General features: G+C 37.3%; 1 protein-coding gene across 3 annotated transcripts in view; it reads left to right on the forward strand.

Moving 5' to 3' along the window:
• Positions 1-17,924, forward strand: part of EVI5 (ecotropic viral integration site 5) — a 78,340-nt gene extending 60,416 nt beyond the window's left edge. For 2 of the 3 annotated variants that reach the window (XM_032217558.1, XM_032217557.1), the window contains 3 exons: positions 79-174; positions 4,628-4,723; positions 16,675-17,920. In XM_032217558.1, coding sequence (XP_032073449.1) covers positions 79-174; positions 4,628-4,723; positions 16,675-16,977 — 495 coding nt within the window. In that variant the 3' untranslated portion in view covers positions 16,978-17,920. Of the gene's footprint in view, positions 1-78; positions 175-4,627; positions 4,724-16,674 lie in introns of all 3 variants that reach the window. The other variant, XM_032217559.1, reaches the window with a different exon arrangement.
• The last annotated feature ends 3,928 nt before the right edge of the window (positions 17,925-21,852 follow it).

Consider the following 21,852-nt stretch of genomic DNA (forward strand, 5'->3'; position numbering starts at 1 on the left):
AATATCCATCCATTCCTTTTCCACATCAATTTTCCTGCAATGTGACTCAGCTTGTCACTTATCACTTCTTTTGGCTAGAATAAAGAAGAAGTAATGGCTGTAAGACTCCGAGAGGCTGACAGCATAGCAGCTGTGGCAGAACTCCAGCAGCATATTGCAGAACTAGAAATCCAGGTAAGAATGAAAACAATTCCTCTTTTATAACTTCCCTCCAGTTTTAAGTCAAAATGCTCAACATAGACATTAGTTTATGGAACTATAAATTTAGAACTTTTTTTTTGCAAACCATCTACTAAACAGCAACAGCGTTCCTGACTAGTAACTATCCAGCCATACAGTTTTAATTGAAAAATAGCCTACGCATGTATAGAATTAGTCACTGGAGTTGTTCCTTAGGACTGTAAATTGCTGGATGATCACTAGGTGGGAGCAGAGAGTTGAATAGTTACAGTATGTATGTCTCTTCTGCCATCTGGTTCTTGCACACACCTTCTCAGCTCAGATATATTAACCTTAGTTTTCCCATCGTGTGTGAACATCACTACTGTGCTTCACCCATAATAGTTGTGGTTTGTAGTGATTAAACCTTGCTTCTAACCCAGAACTCTGTTTTTTTTTTAAAAAAAAAGTTTGTATGTGTACGCTTTGGGGCACTGATAGAAAGCTTTTTGTGGTCTCTGGATTTCTTTTTAAAATTAAATCTATTTTTGGATTGAGTCCTTGGTTGAGTTTTATAGTACAAGATGGGCATATATATTTGCTCAGTTTTTGTGCAAGCCTGTGGCACTGAGATAAGCACAACTGTGTACGCATTGCAACAGCTTCCTGGGTTAGGAAGCCTAACTGTCCACTTTAAAATATTTATAAACAGACAGTTCACACTAAATGGACTTGATTTGCAGAGCTGTGGGTGTGCTCTCAAATAAATTACGAAACTAACTCTCAGATTACAAGATAATGATACGATAATAATATAGCAGTAAACAACACCAGAAAAATGAACGTTCTGTGAAGGTAGTTTAAATTTTACATTTTACAGTAATCAAGAATTGTGTTTAAAGTATGCCTTTGTTCAAAGTGAACCATAATACATTTTACATAGGTCCATCTCTTAAGGCTAATTAGTATATTAATGGATCAGTTATAAATCAGGATGTGCTTTTCTGTTTCAGGATAACTTAATTATTTCAGAATTCAGGAATTTCCCTTTCAAGTCAAAACTGGGCCACAACAGTAAGCTATTTCACAGTTTTCTGTGAAATGACTGGGTGCACCTGTAAGATGCATTTGGCATTAAACATGTATAGTTTCTCTGGTTATTACTATACCCACATTATGAAATTTCTGACATGCCAGTTCCTAGATAAAATCAGGTTGGGGCCACTGTCAAGGAAATAAAAGCACCTTTCCAAAATAACACATGTTCGAATCTTTGGTTAACACATTCATCTAAGTCATTTGAATTCCTTTCATTTATTTTGATGAATTCCCCCAGAATTCTCTGCATTCTTTTTTATGTTTATTTGTTTGTATCTTGCTTTTATTGTTTTTTGCAAATAATTCAAGGCAGCAAATATATCCAACACATGTTTCCCGTATTTTCTCCAACTCACAACAATACTTTGAGCTGGGTTGGGCTGAGAGAGAGAGTGATTTGGCCAAGGTCACCCAGCAGCTTTTATATCTAAAGTGGAACTAGAACTCACAGTCACCCAGTTTCTAGGCTGGTGCCTTAACCACTAGACCAAATTGTTTCTTCTGCTTTATAGATCTCCAGCCCATCTGAGAGCATTTAAACCTGTATTAGGATCGCAGTCTAGACTTTTTGCATGAATAAATATTTTTATCAGAATGTGGATTATATGTTAATGGTTAATGCTGATGCCTACTTTCCCCATATTTGACCATATGATATTCCTGCCCTTGACATTAGAAAACATTAATATTTAACTGAGAAATCTATTTTCTTCTGCATGAAGGTTGAGTATGTTATGGAATGTTAATAAGTTCAAAAAAATCCATTTAGTTGCGAAACTATTTTTGCCAAGAATAAATGTTATTTTATAGTTTTACACTTTAAAATCAGTCTGTCTTTAAAATTCATGGAATCTTCCTTAGTAAAAGCAACAAACCATGATGATGTAATCATGGAAACATATGTGTAGTGACATCATCATTCACATTTTGCATTTATACGTATGGCATTATTACATGCCATACTGACATCTGTGGTATTCGCCCTTAGTGCTTTCTCCAGAGATGCTGAATGAACATCTTTATTTAATATTATAAATCCCACAAAAACATTTTAAATGACCTGTATATCTAAAAACAGAATTTCCATTTTCACTATTACAGGAAACTTTTAACATTCTCTAGCTGTTAATGTTAGATGTGTTTTTTTGTTTTTTTTTGAAAGTACAGAATGAATCATCACAGTCACAAAAAGGCCACAAATCTCACACAACTGCACTGATGAATAAACTTAATTAGTTTTTCAGTACAAAATGTCATTACTCTGTAGTAAAAGTTGAGGGAGTGTGGATTAGGCAGGCTATATCAAACATCTAGAATAGGTTCCCCTCCCCAAATATTTTTTTTAATACTTGGAACATAACATAAAATATAAAATAGAATTCAACATAAGAAAAGTATTATACTCCAGGGGTAATTGAGATGTCTCTGATATTGAACTGAGGAGACTGCTTCCTTCCTTCCTTCCTTCCTTCCTTCCTTCCTTCCTTCCTTCCTTCCTTCCATCCATCCATCCATCCATCCACATTAAAAAGTTTTTAAAAGTTAATTCAAGGATAAAAACCAATAAAAATGGAAGGAAAGAGAATTAGAATTCAAATATTAATCTCCTAACATTCTGCAATAAGGAACGTGAAAGTTAATAATTTAATTATATACGTTTGGTTTTGCTAGGCACCCTGATTTCTTAGAAAAGGCTAGGATTCTACATTAGTGATAGAAAGCATTTGCTAACCCCTTAGAATATCCTTAATCTGTCATTTTATTTTTAGCTTAATGTCAATAACGTTGTGAAGGGATTTGCGTGCATTACTAACGGTATAATTGGTTTCAATCCCTATTGCATTACTTACATGAGATGACACTTACTTTAGTTTTTAGTTTGTGGCCTCCAAAAATTGATGAACATGCCCTTCTAAAGCATTCTTATCTTTGAGTTATCTTTAATAATACTGTAATTTTAGTACTATGCTTCCTGTTGAGAATGCACTTCTTTGTAAACCTAACACTTATTCATCATTTTCTTCTTAATTCAATGGAATGTATTTGGATGTTACTTATTCTGACTAGTTTATTCTGACTTTATTTCATATTATTTGTAGCAAATCTGATCAGATATACTGTAGTTTGGAATGCAAATACTTACTACATAGGAGTCAGATCCATATAGAAAAGGCATATTTTGTGAGGTATATCTAGGCTCATAGTTTTTGTCCGTCTCAGTGGAATGGGTAACTTGAAAATAGCAGTTCTTTTATTTTGTCTCTCTAGGGTACTTTCATATGGATTTAATGAAATGGCAACAGTTGTTAGGAAAACTAAAATGCAAGAGTGTAGAGTTCTGACCCCCCTTGTTCCACACCAAAGCACACTCCGAGCCAAAGATACTTTACGCAATTTATTAACAGACAGACAGGTCCTTGGCAGCAAACCGGCACAGACAAGCTCGGGCAGCAATCCAGCACAGATAAGCCGTGGCAGCAATCCAGCCTGCCAAGCTCACACTAATGTTCTCCAACATTAGTTCCTGTGTTGACTTCTGCAAAAGGGTGTGTGCACAAGCAGTCCTTTTATAGTCTGGAGAGCAACGTAATTACCACCAGCTGAGTGCAATTACCTTCTGTAGTTGCGCAACTGTTCCTGACGCCTATTAGCTCTTCGGTGCCGGGCATCCAGGAACAACTCACTGCTGACGTCAGGATCACACTCCCTTGTCTCCTCCCCACTGATCCAAGGCTCAGGCGCCTCCTGGTGGCCAACCAGCCTCTCTGCGCCCTGTAGTTGCGCAACTGTTCCTGACGCCTATTAGCTCTTCGGTGCCGGGCATCCAGGAACAACTCACTGCTGACGTCAGGATCACACTCCCTTGTCTCCTCCCCACTGATCCAAGGCTCAGGCGCCTCCTGGTGGCCAACCAGCCTCTCTGCGCCCTGCTCGGAGTCAGAACCCTGTCCAGGGTCCTCCACATCCTCCAGAGCCGACTCATAGGGCCCCTCACTGTCGGAGTCTGATGGCAGCTCCAACGGCTCCTGCTGGGCCACAACAGCTACCCATTTAACCATTTGTATGGAAGGCAAGTTATATATGGCTGGCTGACAGCTGTCCCATTTAGAGAATGTGTGAGTCTTGTTACAGTAGATCTTCACATATAAGAATTAAAACTGTTCATTCCTTGCAGTCAATTTCATTTGACATTATATCAGCCATTGAAATGCACTATGAATTAAGGCATTAATCATTAGAATTGTAACAAATCTCCGTAATGTATCTGTAGAAAGCTCTGAATCCATTTTGGAAAATATTGTATTAAATCAAACTTGCCAATAAAAAAATTTGGATCTGATGTGATGTACTTATTTTCTTTTCTGAACAGAAAGAAGAAGGGAAAATTCAAGGGCAACTGAATAATTCTGACTCTAGTCAGTATATTAGAGAATTGAAAGATCAGATAGCAGAGTTGAATCATGAGGTAAGCTATCATTTTTGCTCACTTAAATTCCTTTTCTGTAACTTGTACTTTGGCTTTTTTTTCTATTTGCTGATTCCAAGTAACTTGTTTTTTTCAGAATTTTTACATTTTTCATTTAGTCAGAAGAAAATGCTAAGCATAGATAATTTTGCTGTGTAACAGATGAGGAAACGACCTTTTGATAAAATCTAACTTATTATGCTTGTGCTTATTTGTAAAATTTCTGTACAGCCCCTTTAGACTTTTGATTTTTTTTTTTCATCAATAACACTGTGGCAGATGACTTTTAAAACTTGGTTTTAAAATTGTCCTCTTTCTGAGAGCAGAATTTGTAGAAGTATGGACCAAAGGTGAGATTCACTTACCTTCCCTACCAGTTCGCAAATGTGAGCGGATGCACAGTGTCCGCGCATTATGTCGGGGTGGGTGAGCGAAATCTCCCGTAGCCACTGCTACCAGTTCGCCCGAACTGGAGAGAACCTGCTGAATGCCACCTCTGGTATGGAACTTCATGATAAATGCTACTTTCAGCTTAATTAATAGGATCATTTTAGTCAATTGGAAATATTTAACTAATGCAACTATAAAATGTTGAAAAGTATGGGCATTTGAATTTCAGTCTTAATAAGTAGAGAATGGTAAGAGATTGAAATATTTCTGTGGAAAGTATATATTTTCACATGTAATATTCCTGATATGCATTTTTAGAAAACCAGATAAAGAATATAAAATACCTAGACCTTTTTATAAGTTGCCTGACAGTAGAAAGCTTATTTTGACTTTAGCCAAAATATTACCCATAACCTTTTTTGTACTTTTTATGGTTTATTGGATTTATATGCCGCCCTTCTCCCAAGGACTCAGGGCGGAATACAACATTAAAAAAAACAAATATTGAAAATTGAAAATTGGTATATATATGTAGCGACTATTTAGAATATTCTGTTGAAAAATGAAGGAATAAGATTTCTGTTTGAATGTATGATGTACAAGGATAATAATGAACATAAGCATACCTGATAGTTGATTGGTGGAATTATGCATAATTGAAAACAGTGATATACAAATATAAATGGTTGGTAAAAAAAGATTAAAAAAAATTCTATTACATGGGATTATATAAAGGTATACTGTTATCAAATAGATAATCAAGAATGTAAGGGAATCATGATTTACTGGAAAAAAATAATACTAATTGTAACTGAACATATACTGTACAATGAAAGTGAGGTATTTAGTTATACTAGATGAAAATTCTGAGATGGTAAATATTATTCGAGAATATGGATGTTAAAACACCTGTAACCAAACGACATGCTGTATGTGATGATTTTTTTTGTTTTGTTTTTTTATTGTTGTGTGTATGTGTTGTTTATGTAATAAAAATAAAAAAATAAAATAAAATATTACAAAAGTTTAAAAAAATTAAATAGAAAAAATTAAACTAAATAGAATATCCAAAAATGAAAGTTTTAAAAAAATTAAACAGAATATCCAAATTAAAAAACATGTTTTTATTATTATTATTCTCTCATTTGTACTATTTCTCAATTTTATCAACTGCCTTAATTGGAGTGAGTGCCACTTACATATGTTCTTGAACATTCCCAAACAGTTGTTTCGGCTTCCTGTTGGATACTCCAAGGAACAAATGTGTCATGTAGATTAGAGGAGTGGTATATAAGATTAGAATGGATAAGATTGCCTACAGGCTACATTGGCAAACCACAAAGTTTCTTGGGAAAGAGAAGGAAGGAGGAGTGGTTTCCAGTTATAGAATGAAGAAAAATCCTGGATTTGCAGGTTGTGACAGTTGCATTGTGAAGTGTTTTAGATCCTCTCCTTTTTTTTTTAATTTTCAGGCAATAATTTATACAGTAATAGCAGCAGGCTTCTATGCAGTAGCAATACCACATCTGATTTCTAATGCCAATCATCTCTATTAGAACAGACATTTTTGTATTGCGGTATTTTTTTGTATAAACCATTTATGCCTTCTGTTTTACATGTTCCTTGATTTGAAGTATTGTTAGCCTCTTTTTAAAATAGATATTTTCTATAAAAATATGAAATTGATATATAGGTAATCCTCAACTTAAGACTATAATGGAGAATTTCCATTATGGTTGTAAGTCGTGGCAGTCATAAAGCAGGGTGCCATGTGTCTGACCTGGTTTTATGACCTTTTTTGCAACATTCGTTAAATGAATACCATGTTTGTTTACTGAATCCATGGTGGTTAAGCAAACTCCAAAAGTAAAAAAAAAAAAAAGGTAAACCCACAGTCACATGACCACTGCATACTGCAAGCAGCTATAAATGCAAGCTAGTTGATGGGCACCTAAAATACTGTCATGTGACTATGGGAAGCAGCATCCGTCATAACTTCGGAACTGGGTCATAAGAACCTTTTGGAGTGTCTATCATAACTTTGAATTGTCACTAAACAACCAGCTGTAAGTTGAGGACTACCGAGTAATACCCTATTTTTAAAGTCATATCTGTAGGTATGTTGCATTTAATTGTTGTGAAAAGTAGTTCAAAGATATTAATCTTATGTGACCTTTCCATATTTCATCTCTGCAAGCAATAAGCCTAGATTTCTTTTAAAAAGTTTTTAGTTTATTGTAACTTTAACTATTCTTTTGATTGTGGATCTGCAAGTAAGCAAAATCTAGAGCCAGAATTGCTCAGATACAGGTTATCCTTCTGATAAGGAAATGTTTAACTGAAGAACATTTGATTGATATCTAGAATATCTTTAATGGATGGCTTTTAAATCATTTCAGATAAATACCTGCAGAGATTATTTAGATAGAGGATCTCATTTCCTTTTCTTAAATTTGAAAGCTAAAAATTCTTTCTTCCTATCCCCATTGAACTTTGTACTATTACTTTTCTGGTGTTTCTCTCCTAATGCAGTTAGTAGAAGATTCTCTGATAGATCTGTTGTCTCTTGTTCAGATCATGTTTCTGTTGAAACAAAATGGGCTTAATGCAGATGAAATGTTCTACTTTTAGATAATTGTAAATGCTAAATAATTAGTTTGATAAATGATTCAGACTAAATAAGAAAAAAAAGTGCTAAATCAGGAGTGTCAAACTCACGGTGTCATGTTATCACGTGATGTATCGCGACTTTTTTACCCCTTCGCTAACCCGGCAGTGGAGGTGGCCAGCGTGCATCTGGCCCGCAGGCCGCGAGTTTGATACCCCCGTGCTAAATAATAGGAACATGTTAAATGTACTTTCTTAAAACTACAAAACCCAGTTGTTTTTATGCATGTTTTAGTTCTATTACAACTGAATAACCTCGTATGACTTCCTAGGAAAAGATCCAAAAACCAATTGTTGATCCAAAAATAAATAAATAAATAAGCAAGTTATTAATAGGAGATTGACTCAATTATTACACCAATTGCACCGTTAGCTTTCATCTTTTACTTAGACTCAGTACAAAGGTATTGTGGCTAATCTTTGAATAAAGGGTCTAGAACCTGGCTGTTAATATAATTTTGGTATCTGAGCCTGCTGTTTTCTAACAATTTCTCCGTATCAGATCCTGCCAAAGAGTTACATCATGGATCCCCTCTGTTACAAAGGGCTATCTGGCAGGGCCCAGAAAGAGATCTTTTCCTCCGAGGCGTCTTGGAGTATCACCATATGAAAGATTAGATTAGCCCCAACCTGGTGGCCTTCAGCCATCTTTGAAGATGTTGTTAATGCCATTGGAGATGTGACAGAGCCCTTAGGATGATTGTGTTGATGGCTTGGATGGATTTATTTTAAGTTAACTTTAAGTTTCTAACTGCTGTTCATCACCCAGAATCATGAAATTGAGATAGATGGTCACATAAACCTAAATAAATAATACAAACTTTTGACATTTATGCATAGGGTTGTAACGATGATAACACACAATAATACATAAACTTCTTCTGCTCCATGATCTTCTGACACCAAAGAGAGGAGTGGGGAAATGTTTTCAGATTTAAAAATGTGAGTGTTCCAACTTGTGGCAAAAAAAACTTTCAGAACAATAAATCATGTGCTTTCCTTGTACGGTATCTTGCAGATGCAGTAAGGCAAGACCACACCACCAGATTTGTCCTCCCACAACAGCAAAGTTATTGGACAACTAAAAGTTGCTCTTTTTGTTATTACGTGTCAGATTCTGAGCATCTTATGCTGGCGGAGTCTAGATTTTCAGTGATTGTGGTCAGTCTGAGGAAACTGTGATGCGATAAGATAGCATTTGTGAGGTCATGTGGTTAGTAAATACCCAATCTAAAACAGCAGCTTTATGGACCCTGGGTTTTAAAGTAACTTTATTCACTCTGATATGTTGAAGGGTGTGTGTATTTTTGAAAAATAGAGCTGCCAGATAGCTATTAAACTCAAGGTCTTAATAGCATTTGTGTGTGTGTGTGTGAGAGAGAGAGAGAGAGAGAGACAGAGAGACTCCCTTCTTGTGCCATTTTTAGGAGCTCGGATTCCGTTCAATTTCAGGAAAGAAGGGAATGAGAGCGCACCGCACCCGTTCTGCGCCTTGTAACAGCCACATCCTTTTTTCTAGGATCGCAGGGCTGCTAGAGAGAGAGAGACTTCTATTGTAACAGGATGATGCTGGAAACAGATGCAGCTCCTTTAATAAATCACAGACAGGAACTGAGTTTGTGGTATTGTGCATTTTGAAGCACTCCTCCCAAATTGAATCCAAAAAAACCATGTTGTTTTCTACTTTAACCCCAGAATTGTCTGAAAGAAGGTGTAACCTACACATTTAATGTTTACATGCTGCGCTCTGTGTTTAAGATAATTGGCAAAAACATTTAATGTGATTCATATCCAGCTGGATAGTTCCTTTCCCTTCCCCACCCTCTGACACCATCACGGTAGAAACTTCAGTCTACAGGTAGTCCTCAACTTAGGACCACAATTGGTCCTGGGATCTTCTGTTGTTGAGCAAAGTGGTCATGAAGTAAGATGTCATGTGACCAGGGACTACTTGTATTTTCATTGCTTTCCTATAGTTAAATTGCCTGGTTGACTTAGTCTTATGGAAGCTGTTTCAAGTATGGTGTCTATTAATTTTTGTTTGTAATTTTAGGGTAGTTTTTACTGATTATTATCCACCCCAGTTCCATGGTGTGGAGGAGAAGATCACATAAATTGAATTTAAATAAATAAGCATATCTCTTTTGTTGTTGTTGTTGTTGTTGTTGTTGTTGTTACACAGAGGGCTATTTTTCTTGGAAACTAACTGAGATAAAGAAAAGAGGAACTTATAAGAAAAATGTAATAGAAAAAAATAATGCTGATAAGAATCATAGGTGAATGGGGATTTCACTTTAATTCAGCTTGATTTTACAAGAAACAAAATTTCGTTTGTCAATCTGACTTAATGAGGTCATAATTGATCACCTTAAGCAATCTTTCATGTTACACCTCTTTATTAGGTTATTTATCACTATGTCTTTATTTTCTTTAAAATTTATGATGGCTGCTGAGGATTGTCATCCTATGTTGAATCCTATGCTTGCTACTAGCAGCAAACTTGCTAAATCAATGGTCCCCAATCTTTGCAGCTAGGGGAAGGCAAGGGGAACCGGGCTGTGTGAGCGATATGTTGAAATCACATGCTGCTCCACTTGTGCAAGTTAAGCTGTGCACATGCGCCCCCCGACTGCTGCTCACACAGCCCGGTTGCAAAAAAGCCACAGCCCCAGTAGTCGCGGCCCAGGGGTTGGAGACTCTGTGCTAAAGAATACGGCACTAAGATCTGTTTTGCAATAAGCAAAGTTGCTTATAGAATTGAGTTTGAAACGTGTTTTTCTGATTGCACATTATCATTTCAATCACATACTTTCTATTAAGATTTCAAAACTTTTGATTATATGGTATTAGCCCAGTGATCAAAAAGTCATGACCCTGCCTGATCAAGTTATTGGTTTCCTGTTCTGACTTACTTGAAATCTTTTGCTCTCAATGTATCACAAGTTTTAATCTTTGTCAAGCTAGCAATACAACATCTTAGTGTTAAAAATCTTTTTTCCGGTTTGCTGTTTAGCTTTAGATAAGTGATAAAGCTGAAAAAACCTACTCCCATGACTTTAAAAAGATATATTATCCAGATGTTTAGAATATATAAATCCAATAAACATAAACATAAATATATACTATATACTATATATACTCCGAATCAAGATATGCATAACTTTAATTTTCAGTCTAATTATACTTTTGGTCTTTCTGTAAAAGTGAAGTGTCATAACATGCTCAGCAGTAACAAAACTGAATCATCATAATATGTGGACATTCGAACCATTTACAAATATTCAGGTTTTATGTTTATAGCACTGAAAGGCAAGCATTTTCCTCCCCCACCACCCTGAAAATTAACAGAATCCTCCCTCCCTCCCACCCCATCCCTACCAACATCTTATGCATATTATCATATTGTGGGGAAATCTAAATTGACTATTCCCTTTTAAAGATGGATTATTTGGGAAGAAAGGTGTTCTTTATTTCCAATATGAAATTGGAAATTATGAATGGCTCACATTAATAGCAGCTTTTGCCTGAAATAATATGTGTGAATTGATTCTGGATCTCATTTGTATGACATTTGCCATGAGAATTAATCATTACTAAAAATATTTGTAACCTCTTCTTAGATCATGGGGTATAATAGTTTTCCTTTCAAGATATGGCGGTGGCTAAAAGAAATTAAACTGACTTTTACACAATCCAGTTATTCAGACACATTGCCTATACAGGTAGTCCTTGACTTACAACAGTTCATTTAGTGACTTTTCAAAGTTACAACTTGCTTGCACGAGTGGAGCGTCATGCGTGCCCACTTACCACCTCTTGTGTGAGTGGACTTTCATGGCGTGCCCATCTCTCCCACGGTCCAGGTGTGAACCATGGCCCGGGGATTGGAGACCCCTGGTTCAGACAACAGCAAAGGGCTCACCACAAGATATTACACGTAGGGCTATTTTACTATTTGGTCCAGCTTGCTTTAGGCCCAATTCAGCATTTTAGTTCTTTTGGTACACACTGGGACAAAGATTATTGAGATAATCAAGAGTAGATACTGCAAGGGGAGATTCTCTTAGGCTAATTATGGTAATCAACAGCTAACAGAAATCTGTTAGCACCTTTTCAGATTCAAAATTTCAAATTATTTTCCCCTAATAAGAGTTTGATTTGATTTGAGATTAACAATTTATTAAAAGGCATGTACTTGTTGAGGTGAATCACAGTTCACAAACACAGATTGCCTTTTAATAAAGTTTGTCAGTCTAAAAGGTGCTAACAGGCTCCTTCTGATTAATCAGGTATTTTTTGGTACTTCTGATGCTGACTGAGGTAAGGGTACTGTTTTATCTCTCGGTAATAATAGTATGCTTCCTAATTGGATTGCTAACAAGAGAAACAAGCTGTGGAAGTAAGCTTCACATGCAAATTTTAGATAAAAAAAGATAACATAGACATACAACTTGCATATTGCATAGCTTTTACAGTGAAGATGATTAAAGTATGTTTTGGGGTACATCATCTGTACTCAACACTTACAAAGTGGAGGAGAAAGATCAATGTTTCACAAATAGAGAACAAAAAGATATTTGGTGCAGTGGATCTCTAACAGGAATTGGCATTGCCTACGTTTTAATTTTAGAGTAACAAGTGTGCAGCAGAGCAATAGAAACTGTAAATAATTCCAGAGTGCATATTTTCTGGTTCTGGACGCAAGAGAAGTTGGAAACATCTCAGACAGTGGGTTAAATTCTAAACCTATAAAATCACAGATTTGAGACAATTCTCAGCACCATCACAAAGGTGCAATTCCAATTATAATACAGGTAACAGTTATTTGGCATACGTTCTTGGAAATTTCTTTATGGCAATATATTCTTTCTGTTGTTTAAGCAAAAGAAAACTTTGAACTAAGGAATTTTTGTAATTATGCTGTATTTTTCCTGAAAGTAACCCATTGGCCATTGATAATATTTTTAGAGCATTTGAATCTTAAATAGCTGCCCTGGTTTGTTGCATTTAAATTTTAGATTAAAATGGTTTAATACTCCTAATTTTTTTCCTCTGCTATCTTTTTTCCTCTTGCTTATATTTGGCTGTAACAGTCAACTACAGGTAAGAAGAGCATGTTGTGAAAAAGTTCAAGCAGTATGAATTTCTGTCTTTTTGGAGCATGGCTATGTTGTGTTCTCAAGAAAATAACCAGATTTAGTGTGGCAGATGCGGCTTTGTAGGTCCCTTGGTTCACTTCTTAATTCTGCATTTTCCAAAGTGACTGGAGACATTGGTAGGGAAATCAGTTGTCCTTGCTGCTGACATTATTTAAGCAACAGGTAATTGGGGTAATAATAGCCTGTGGTTTTGCCCAACTACCTTTCTGATGCTTACGTTCAGGCACTCAATCCAGCTAAGTGGCAGCATCTAGTGAAGTTTGGCTGTTCTTAAAAAGCTAAGTACTGTGAGATCAAACTTAGTTACTATGTAGCGTGACCCGTCAAAACCGCGGTAGACAAAACCGCGCTCGACAAAAGCGCGTACCTGACGTCATCAGCAGCGCGACGAAAAAATTAAAAATAACTTAAATTGAAATTAAAATAAAATTAAAGCAAGCCGATTCACATAAAGGTAAGGGTTAGGTTTAGGGTTAGGTTTAGGGTTAGGTTAAGAGTTAGGGTTAGGTTTAGGGTTACGTTAAGCGTTAGGGTTAGGTTTAGCATTAGGTTAAGGGTTAGCGTTAGGTTTAGCGTTAGGTTAAGGGTTAGGGTTAGGTTAAGGGTTAGGTTTAGGGTTAGGTTTAGGGTTAGGTTTGGGGGGGTTAGGGTAAGGTTTTCGCTTTAATTTTAAATTTACCGCTCACAGCGCGATGTTTTTGTCGCGCTGTGATGATGTCACGTACGCGCTTTCGTCGAGCGCGCTTTTGTCTACCGCGGTTTTGTGGTGGAACCACTATGTAGGTTGGAGACCACCATAGAATTCCAGTGCTGGAGGCTAAATTGGGAAGCTTTAAAAAAAAAAATCTGAAAAGAAGCAATGGCAAACCGGTTGCATATATTGTCAGGAAAACCACGTGGGACATATTTATGAAGTTCATCCAGAAGTCAGCTTGATAAGAAAGAGACTTGACTGGTTAATCTTTCTATTTCTTTATCCACACCATCTGGATCGTCCCTTTTATTCCAAACGTACAAAAGCACATGTTCTGTCATACTTGTAATCTATCTGCCACCATCACTTTAGATGTGAAATTCAGATTTATGCTAGCACTGCAAGAACAAGAGTTCTAGCCAATAGTAGCTTTCTGAAATATCCAAATATTCTTCCTTAGTTATTATTCCACTGCCCACATTTCTCCCTAAGAATTTTTTAAGAGCAATTCTGGTTCTCTTTCCTTTTCTATACACTATGTATTTCTTCAGCTGTTGACGCAGAAAACATTTCAGTTCTGTTGCCATGCTTTCTCCAGAATGGATAGCTTTTCCTGCCCACCATTGCTTTAATATCATCTCCTTTACTGCCCTGGAAAGGATGGCTTCCATGTCCAACTGTTGTTGTTAGTTGTGAAGTTGTGTCCAACATGTCGCAACTCCATGGACTACGTTCCTCCAGGCCTCCCTGTTCTCTGTCATCCTTTGAAGTCCTTTTAAGCTCATGCCTACTGCTTCGGTGACTCCATCCAGCCACCTCATTCTCTGCTGTCCCCTTCTTTTTTTGCCCTCAATCTTTCCCAGCATTAGGCTCTTCTCCAGTGAGTCCATCCTTCTCATTTGGTGGCCAAAGTATTTGAGTTTCATCTTCAGGATCTGGCCTACCAAAGAGCAGTCAGGGTTGATCTCCTCTAGGACTGATTGGTTTGATCGCCTTGTAGTCCAAGGGACTTGCAGGAGTCTTCTCCAGCACCAGAGTTCAAAGGCCTCCATTCTTTGGCCCTCAGCCTTTCTTATGGTCCAACTTTCACAGCTTTCTTATGGTTCAACTGTTAAGCCATAGTTAACATTTGAAAGATCAACAGCCAATAGGACATGTTTTTAAAAATATCTTAATACTTAGCATCCAGTCAGCTTAAGAACGTGTCTCTTGCTTTATTTCTTGTTTCGGGATAATTTCCAGTTTTCAGTGCAGTAACCGAAACCAAATAGGGTACAGCTGAGTTTCTCTACTGCACTGTACCTTGAATACAGAAAGATTAGTATTTAATTCTGCCAAAATTTGATGATTTAATTTGGCTTTAAGAAGAATGTCAGCAGGAGAAAAAGTCAAAGACTTTCTGAAATTATTCTAATTTTTTTTTCAATATTACATGACATAGAGATAGTTTGTAGGTTACTTAAGGATGATTTGCATGTGAGTGGGTGTTCCCATTTTAGAAGTTGGGGGGGAGGAACTTCACAAAGTTTAGTGGACATTAGTGTCCCAAGTCAATTTGATAGTGCTTAGAGATGGATAACATGGCTTTTCAGATCTTACTAAATTGCAATTTCTTATTGGCTTTGGAGCTGTTAAAATTTGAGTCCCATAATGTGACGTTCCTTAACTCTGGCATAGTCTGTCAAATTCTGATTTGAATTTCAAAATGCTGCAATCTTGTTTGTGGAGTATCTAATTTGGGCAAGCCTCCTGGCATTTTCCAAAAATTATTCCTCACTATAATGGGGTGTCTTACTAAGCCAAAGTGTCTTAAAATGGGACATATTGCTAAATATTTTGTTTTGAGCATCCTGTAATTCTGTGCAAAGTCTGTTGTAATCTCATTTTATGATTTTAAAATCTGAAGCATGTTTTTAGTGGTTTCTCACCATTTGTGATTCAACATCTTATTTAAGTTCCTGTGCATGAGGTATTGAGTGTGTACACTTTTCATTTTAAATCTAATTAGTGGTTGGCATAGTTCATTTCCTAAAGACTCTTGCACTGAAATACTTGTTGGAATCAAGCCAGCAAAATGAACTTAAAAATGCCTCGAACACAACTTATTCTCGTTCCTCAATAGGCACTTTGTTTGGAATATTAGCTCTATTACCTACAAGCTGTAAATATTTTAAACCTACTCATTAATTAATAATCATGTTATATTAATGGACATGTCTGGACTTTTACAGTGTTTTTCAAGTGCATTTCAAGTTTAATTTTGCATATTGGAAAGGACAAAGCATTTTTCTAAATAAGGGCAACAGATTTCCTTACAATACTCCAACATCAATCATGTTCTAAGATGATCAAGCATAAGAATAAAATAAAAATAGGTTTTATAAAGGTGCGAGGAGGAAATATTTGCAGAACATTGCAAAACATAACAAAACAATTGTATAAAATACATCCTGGGGTCCGTCCCCCCCCCCCCCGAGGTCACCAAAATTATTGTCAAATGGTAATTCTTAATGTAACTAAATTCATTTTAAACTCAATTTAAATGTAAACAAAATTACAACTGGTTTTTGCCCTGAATCCCCCAGATGCTTTTGAGAATCAGGCACCAAAGCCAAAATGCAACCCTACATCCACAAAACGTTGTGCTCTTTTTTGTAATTTTTATGTATAGGTCAAGTCTGTTGATGTCCGTGTTTCCCAGTACTATAATTCATTTACATGTAACTTGAATGATGAGATTGAAATTCATCTCAATGATGAACAATTTCAGGAAATCCAATGCTTCAAATGTCTAATTAATCATGTTTATCATTGGAATGTTTTCTTGAAAGCTGTAAATTTATTCAGGACCAGTTTACCAGTCATATAATATTTTCATCTGTTTCAAATTCTTCTAAAACAGAATGAGCAAAGATTTGCATATACTGAAACTCTACTCTTGTAATTGCAGCCCATAATTCAACAGCAATTGGTCCACAAATTAGGAACAAAGAGGACAATGGACCCTGTTCTGTTAATTCTTTTTCTTTTTCTTTTAACAGATCACATGCTTAAAAAGTAAGAAAACTTTTCCAGGCACAAACACTTTCGATGGGATTCATATCGTGAACCATTTGGTAGGAGATGATGAATCACTGCATTCTTCAGATGAAGATTTTATATCCAATCACATTCAAGAACACGGGATCCATTTTCATTTGCACAGCAGAACTGGTCACATGGAGCGGAATCCAACAGTGGCAGACAGTAGTGACAGCGATACTGAAAACACTGAATCACTGAGCACAAATACCGAGAAGGAAAACAATAAAAAAAGAATGGAGTCTTATTCTACTACGGTGTGATCACTGTGAAAAGTTTGGTTTTCATTCTTCAAGGAGCTTCTTCCATAATTAAGAAAATCAGCATTAAGCACTCAAGTTGACTCGGTCCTTGCATCTTATCTGATGCCACAGCCTGTATCCATCTGTGTTTGCCAAATCTTTCTCTTTTACATTATTGCCATAAAGTAGACTGAGAAGATATAGGGTGGTTGACAACTCTAACAGTATTAATTACTATTCCTTGTATATTTCTCATGCTGGAAGATGTGCATTCATAATTGCTGCCTTCTCAAGAATCATAGCTGCTGTTCATAAATATGGAAAATCATTATTCTTCAGAAGGAACTATCTCGTGCAATAGTTTAATGCTCTGTGAACAACTATGTTCCATAAGCAATTTGCAATCAAGGCGGATGTGTGTACGTTAGAAATATCAGATATGGAATATCTGATTATTTTGAGTGTCTTATTTTTAATTAACTTCAACTACTGGAGACTAACAGAGTTTCCAATCTAAAGCCTCTATTTGTGCTATTTTATATAATTAATGGTCATATTTCATTCTAAAGGATTGAAAACTTGTCAACATTTATGTGCATTTGTTTTTGACATGTTGCTAATGAATTTGATCAAATACGTTAACTACAAATAATATCTATTTTGTATATATTTGTATAACTGTACTCCTACCTAAAATGTATATTGAATTTTGTATGAGATGTGTAAATGTTATATGAGTGTCTTAGCATTTTAAAAGAAAAATGAAATTATGTGTAAGCAAGTAAAATTGGGAGCGATGTATGGGAAAAAATAAGAAAAAACACTAATTCTCGTTCTGAGACTTCTGTGTATCAGATGATCTACAGTTGATGTCCCATTTAATTATGTTTGAAATGATGCTATTCACTGAAATTTTAACTTTGTGTATATGTAACTATATAATAAAACTTTTTTCATGATTTAACAAATGCTAAACAGTTAAGTTTAACTCTTCCTCAAAAGGGTGGCTCATAAGCTTGCTCAAATGTGGTAAATAACTTTTTATAGTAAATAAAAAAATATAGAAAATACAGCCAATGAGATGCTATCATACGAAGATAATATGCATTCAGAAAGTATTCAGACCCCCTTCACTTTTGTCGATTTTGTTATGCTGCGGCCTGATTCTACAGTTGTTGAAATTCTTTTCCCCCCCCCTCATTATGACAAAGTGAAAACAGAATTTTAGAAATGTCTGTAAATTTATTTTAAAGATACTGAAATATCACACTGGCATACATTTTCAGACCCTTCCCTCAGTACTTTGTTGAAGAACCTTTGGCAGAAATTACAGCCCCAGGTTATTTTGGTTATGAAGCAACAAGCTTTGCACATCTGGATTGGGGGTTTTCTGCCATTCTTCCTTGCAAATCCTCTCAAGCTCAGTCAGGTTGGATGGCGCCGTCAGTGGACAGCCATTTTCCCTCCAGAGATGTTCCAATAGAGTTCAAGTCAGGATTCTGGCTGGGCCACTCTAGGACATTTACAGAGTTGTCCCTAAGTCACTCCTGTGGTGTCTTGGCTGTGTGCTTAGGATGTCATGTTGGAAAGTGACGGCCCACTCTGAGGTCCTGAGCGCTGTTGAACAGTTTTTCATTAAAAATATATCCCTGTATTTTCCTCCATTCAGCTTTCCCTCAACCCTGACCAGTCTCCTTGTCCTTGCTGCTGAAAAACACCACGACTACATGATGCTGCCACTACCATGCTTCAGTGTTGGGATGGTATTAGGCAGGTGGTGAACAGTGCCTGGTTTCCTACAGACACAGTGTTTAGAATTGAGGCCAAACAGTTCAATCTTGATTTCATCAGACCAGAGAATCTTGTTTCTCACAGTCTGAGAGTCCTTTGGGTGTTTTTTTTCAAGCTCAAAGCGAGCTTTCATGTGTTTTGTACTGAAGAGAGGCTTCCATCTAGCCACTCTTATCATAAAGCCCAGATCGGTGGAGGGCTGCAGGGATGGTTATCCTTCTGGAACTCTCTCCCATCTCCACATAAAGTCTCTGGACCTCAGTCAGAGTGACCATCAGATTCTTGATCACCTCTTACTAAGGCTCTTCTCCCCCTTATTCAGTTTGACTTGGCGAATAGCTCTTGGAAGAGTCCTAGTTGTGCCAAACTTCTTCCATTTGAAAATTATAGAGGCCATTGTACAATTAGGAACTGAGCTCATGGCTTTTGCTCTGCTACAATATGCATTGTCAGGCGTAAGGCCTATAGAGATGTATGTGCCTTTCTAAACCATGTCTAATCAATTTAATTTACCACAGGTGGACTCCAGTCATGGTGTAGAAAACATCTCAGCAACGATCAAGAGAAATAGGAGGCACCAGAGCTGAACTTCTAAGTGTTGTTGCAAACTGCCTGAATACTTATGCCAATGTGATGTTTCAGTTTTTTTTCTTTTTAATAAATTTGCAGACATTTCTAAAATTCTGTTTTCACTTTGTCACTATGGGTATAGATTAATGAGGGAAAAAATGATTTTCAACAACTAGAATCAGCCTGCAGCATAACAAAATTGACAAAAGTGAAGGGGCTCTAAATAGGTTTGATTTTGATTTGATTTGATTTGGCTTGTATGCCGCCCTATTCCCGGAAGACTCAGGGCGGCTAACAATAATAAGGGAAGGGGGTACAAAAATAGAAATAGAAAACAACAGTTTAAAATTCTACAACAGCCGTAACCTCGGATGGGGCTGGATAATTCAACAGCCCCAGGCCTGCCGGAACAGCCAGGTCTTAGTTGCTTTGCGGAAGGCCAGGAGGGTAGTAAGGGTCCGGATCTCAATGGGGAGATCGTTCCAGAGGGCCGGAGCAGCCACAGAGAAGGCCCTCCCCCGGGGAGTCGCCAGCCGACATTGGCCGGCAGATGGAATTCGGAGGAGGCCCAGTCTGTGGGATCTAATAGGTCTTTGGGAGGTGACTGGCAGGAGGCGGTCTCTCAAGTAACCAGGTCCGATACATGTAGGGCTTTAAAAGTAACGACTAGCACCTTGAAGCGTGTCCGGAGACCAATGGGCAGCCAGTGCAGCTGGCGGAGGATAGGTGTAACGTGGGTATACCGAGGTGCACCCACAAGCGCTCACGCAGCTGCATTCTGGACAAGCTGAAGTCTTCGAATACTCTTCAAGGGCAGCCCCATGTAGAGCGCGTTACAGTAATCCAGTTTTGAGGTGACGAGGGTGTGAGTGACTATCCAAAGGGCCTCCCGGTCCAGATAGGGTCGCAATTGGTGCACCAGGCGAACCTGGGCAAAGGCCCCCCTGGTCACAGCCGACAGATGATGTTCTAGAGTCAGCTGCGGATCCAGGAGGACTCCCAAATTGCGAACCCTCTCTGAGGGGCGTATAATTTCACCCCCCAGGCTGAGAGATGGAATAGCTGGACCATCTTTGGGAGGGAGCATCAATAGCCACTCGGTCTTGTCAGGATTGAGTGCAAGCTCAACTGTATGTATTAACACAACATAATAGGCAGATAGGACAGTGTTACATACAATTTCTCAGGTGGGTTTGATAATCCATTTTTCTGCTTCTCGTTATACCTTTTTCCCATTTCTTTGTTTTTTGAAAAAACAACACACGCAAAAATCAGGTACAGTAATCAGAATAGGATTGATAAAGAATAAATCTGATAAAAATAACATGAAGCAGCATTAGAAATTTATTTTCTAGTCAAAATCTACATTTCAGTACTAAGCTTTAAACTTGGTTACCATCCGTATCACTAAGAGAAGGTATTATAAATAATGCAGTTAATTAATATATACATAATTTGATCCTTTCAAATGCAAATTTGCCCTAGCTATCTCATCTTGTAATTTGAAGTCAGTGACTCTAGACTATGGGTGTCAAACTCTCGGTGTCACGTTGCCATCATGTGACGTATTACGATGTTTTCCCCCTTCACGAAGCTAGGTTGGGCGTGGCCTGCCTGTGATGCATCCAGCCTGCGGGCTGTCAGTTTGACACTCCTGCTCTAGACCGATTCCTCTTTTGGCTCCGCCCCCAAGGTCTGCCTGATCTTCATCTGCAGTTTCTTTCTTTAATCGCTTCTTATCTTAAATAGAACATAGTGGTACAAGGCCAAAGAGTGTCAAACCAAGAACTGGGACTTCAGTGGCTTAACAGCCTTTCTCTATTGTTTGTTTTAGTTTGGTTTTTATGTTTTTTATGTTATTTAGTTCTGATGAATGCTACCAGAATTGCTTGTTTTAGAGATGGGTGGCTATATGTTGATTTCAGGTAGGTAGATAGGTGGATGGATGGATGGATGGATGGATGGATGGATGGATGGATGGATGGATGGATGGATGGATGGATAGATAGATAGATAGATAGATAGATAGATAGATGATTGATAGATAGATAGATAGATAGATAGATAGATAGATAGATAGATAGATAGATAGATAGATAGATAGGATAGCAGTGGTGGGATTCAGCCAGTTCGCACCTATTCGGGAGAACCGGTTGGTAACTTTCTAACTACTTCTGAGAACCGGTTGTTGGAAGAAATCTCCTTTTGTTTTTTCCCACTTTACAGGGCTAATCCTGTAAGGAAGGCAGGAAGGAAACATTCTGGTGTTGTTTCTAGCCTAATCTTTATTGACCTGCTTACAGAAACTGCCTCTCCGGTTAACCCTTATTACATTGTAACAGCTAAGGCGAAGTGCCCATCGACCTGAGTGACCTTGAGTTGGCCAAGACCACCCAGTCACAAGACCACCAAGCCTCACCTACTCAGATAGTCATTAGGGCAGAGAACCGGTTGTTAAATTATTTGAATCCCACCACTGTATGATAGATAGATAGATAGATAGATAGATAGATAGATAGATAGATAGATAGATAG

The sequence above is a fragment of the Thamnophis elegans genome, chromosome 5, assembly GCF_009769535.1.
Source record: "Thamnophis elegans isolate rThaEle1 chromosome 5, rThaEle1.pri, whole genome shotgun sequence".
Classification (NCBI taxonomy): Eukaryota; Metazoa; Chordata; class Lepidosauria; order Squamata; family Colubridae; genus Thamnophis; species Thamnophis elegans.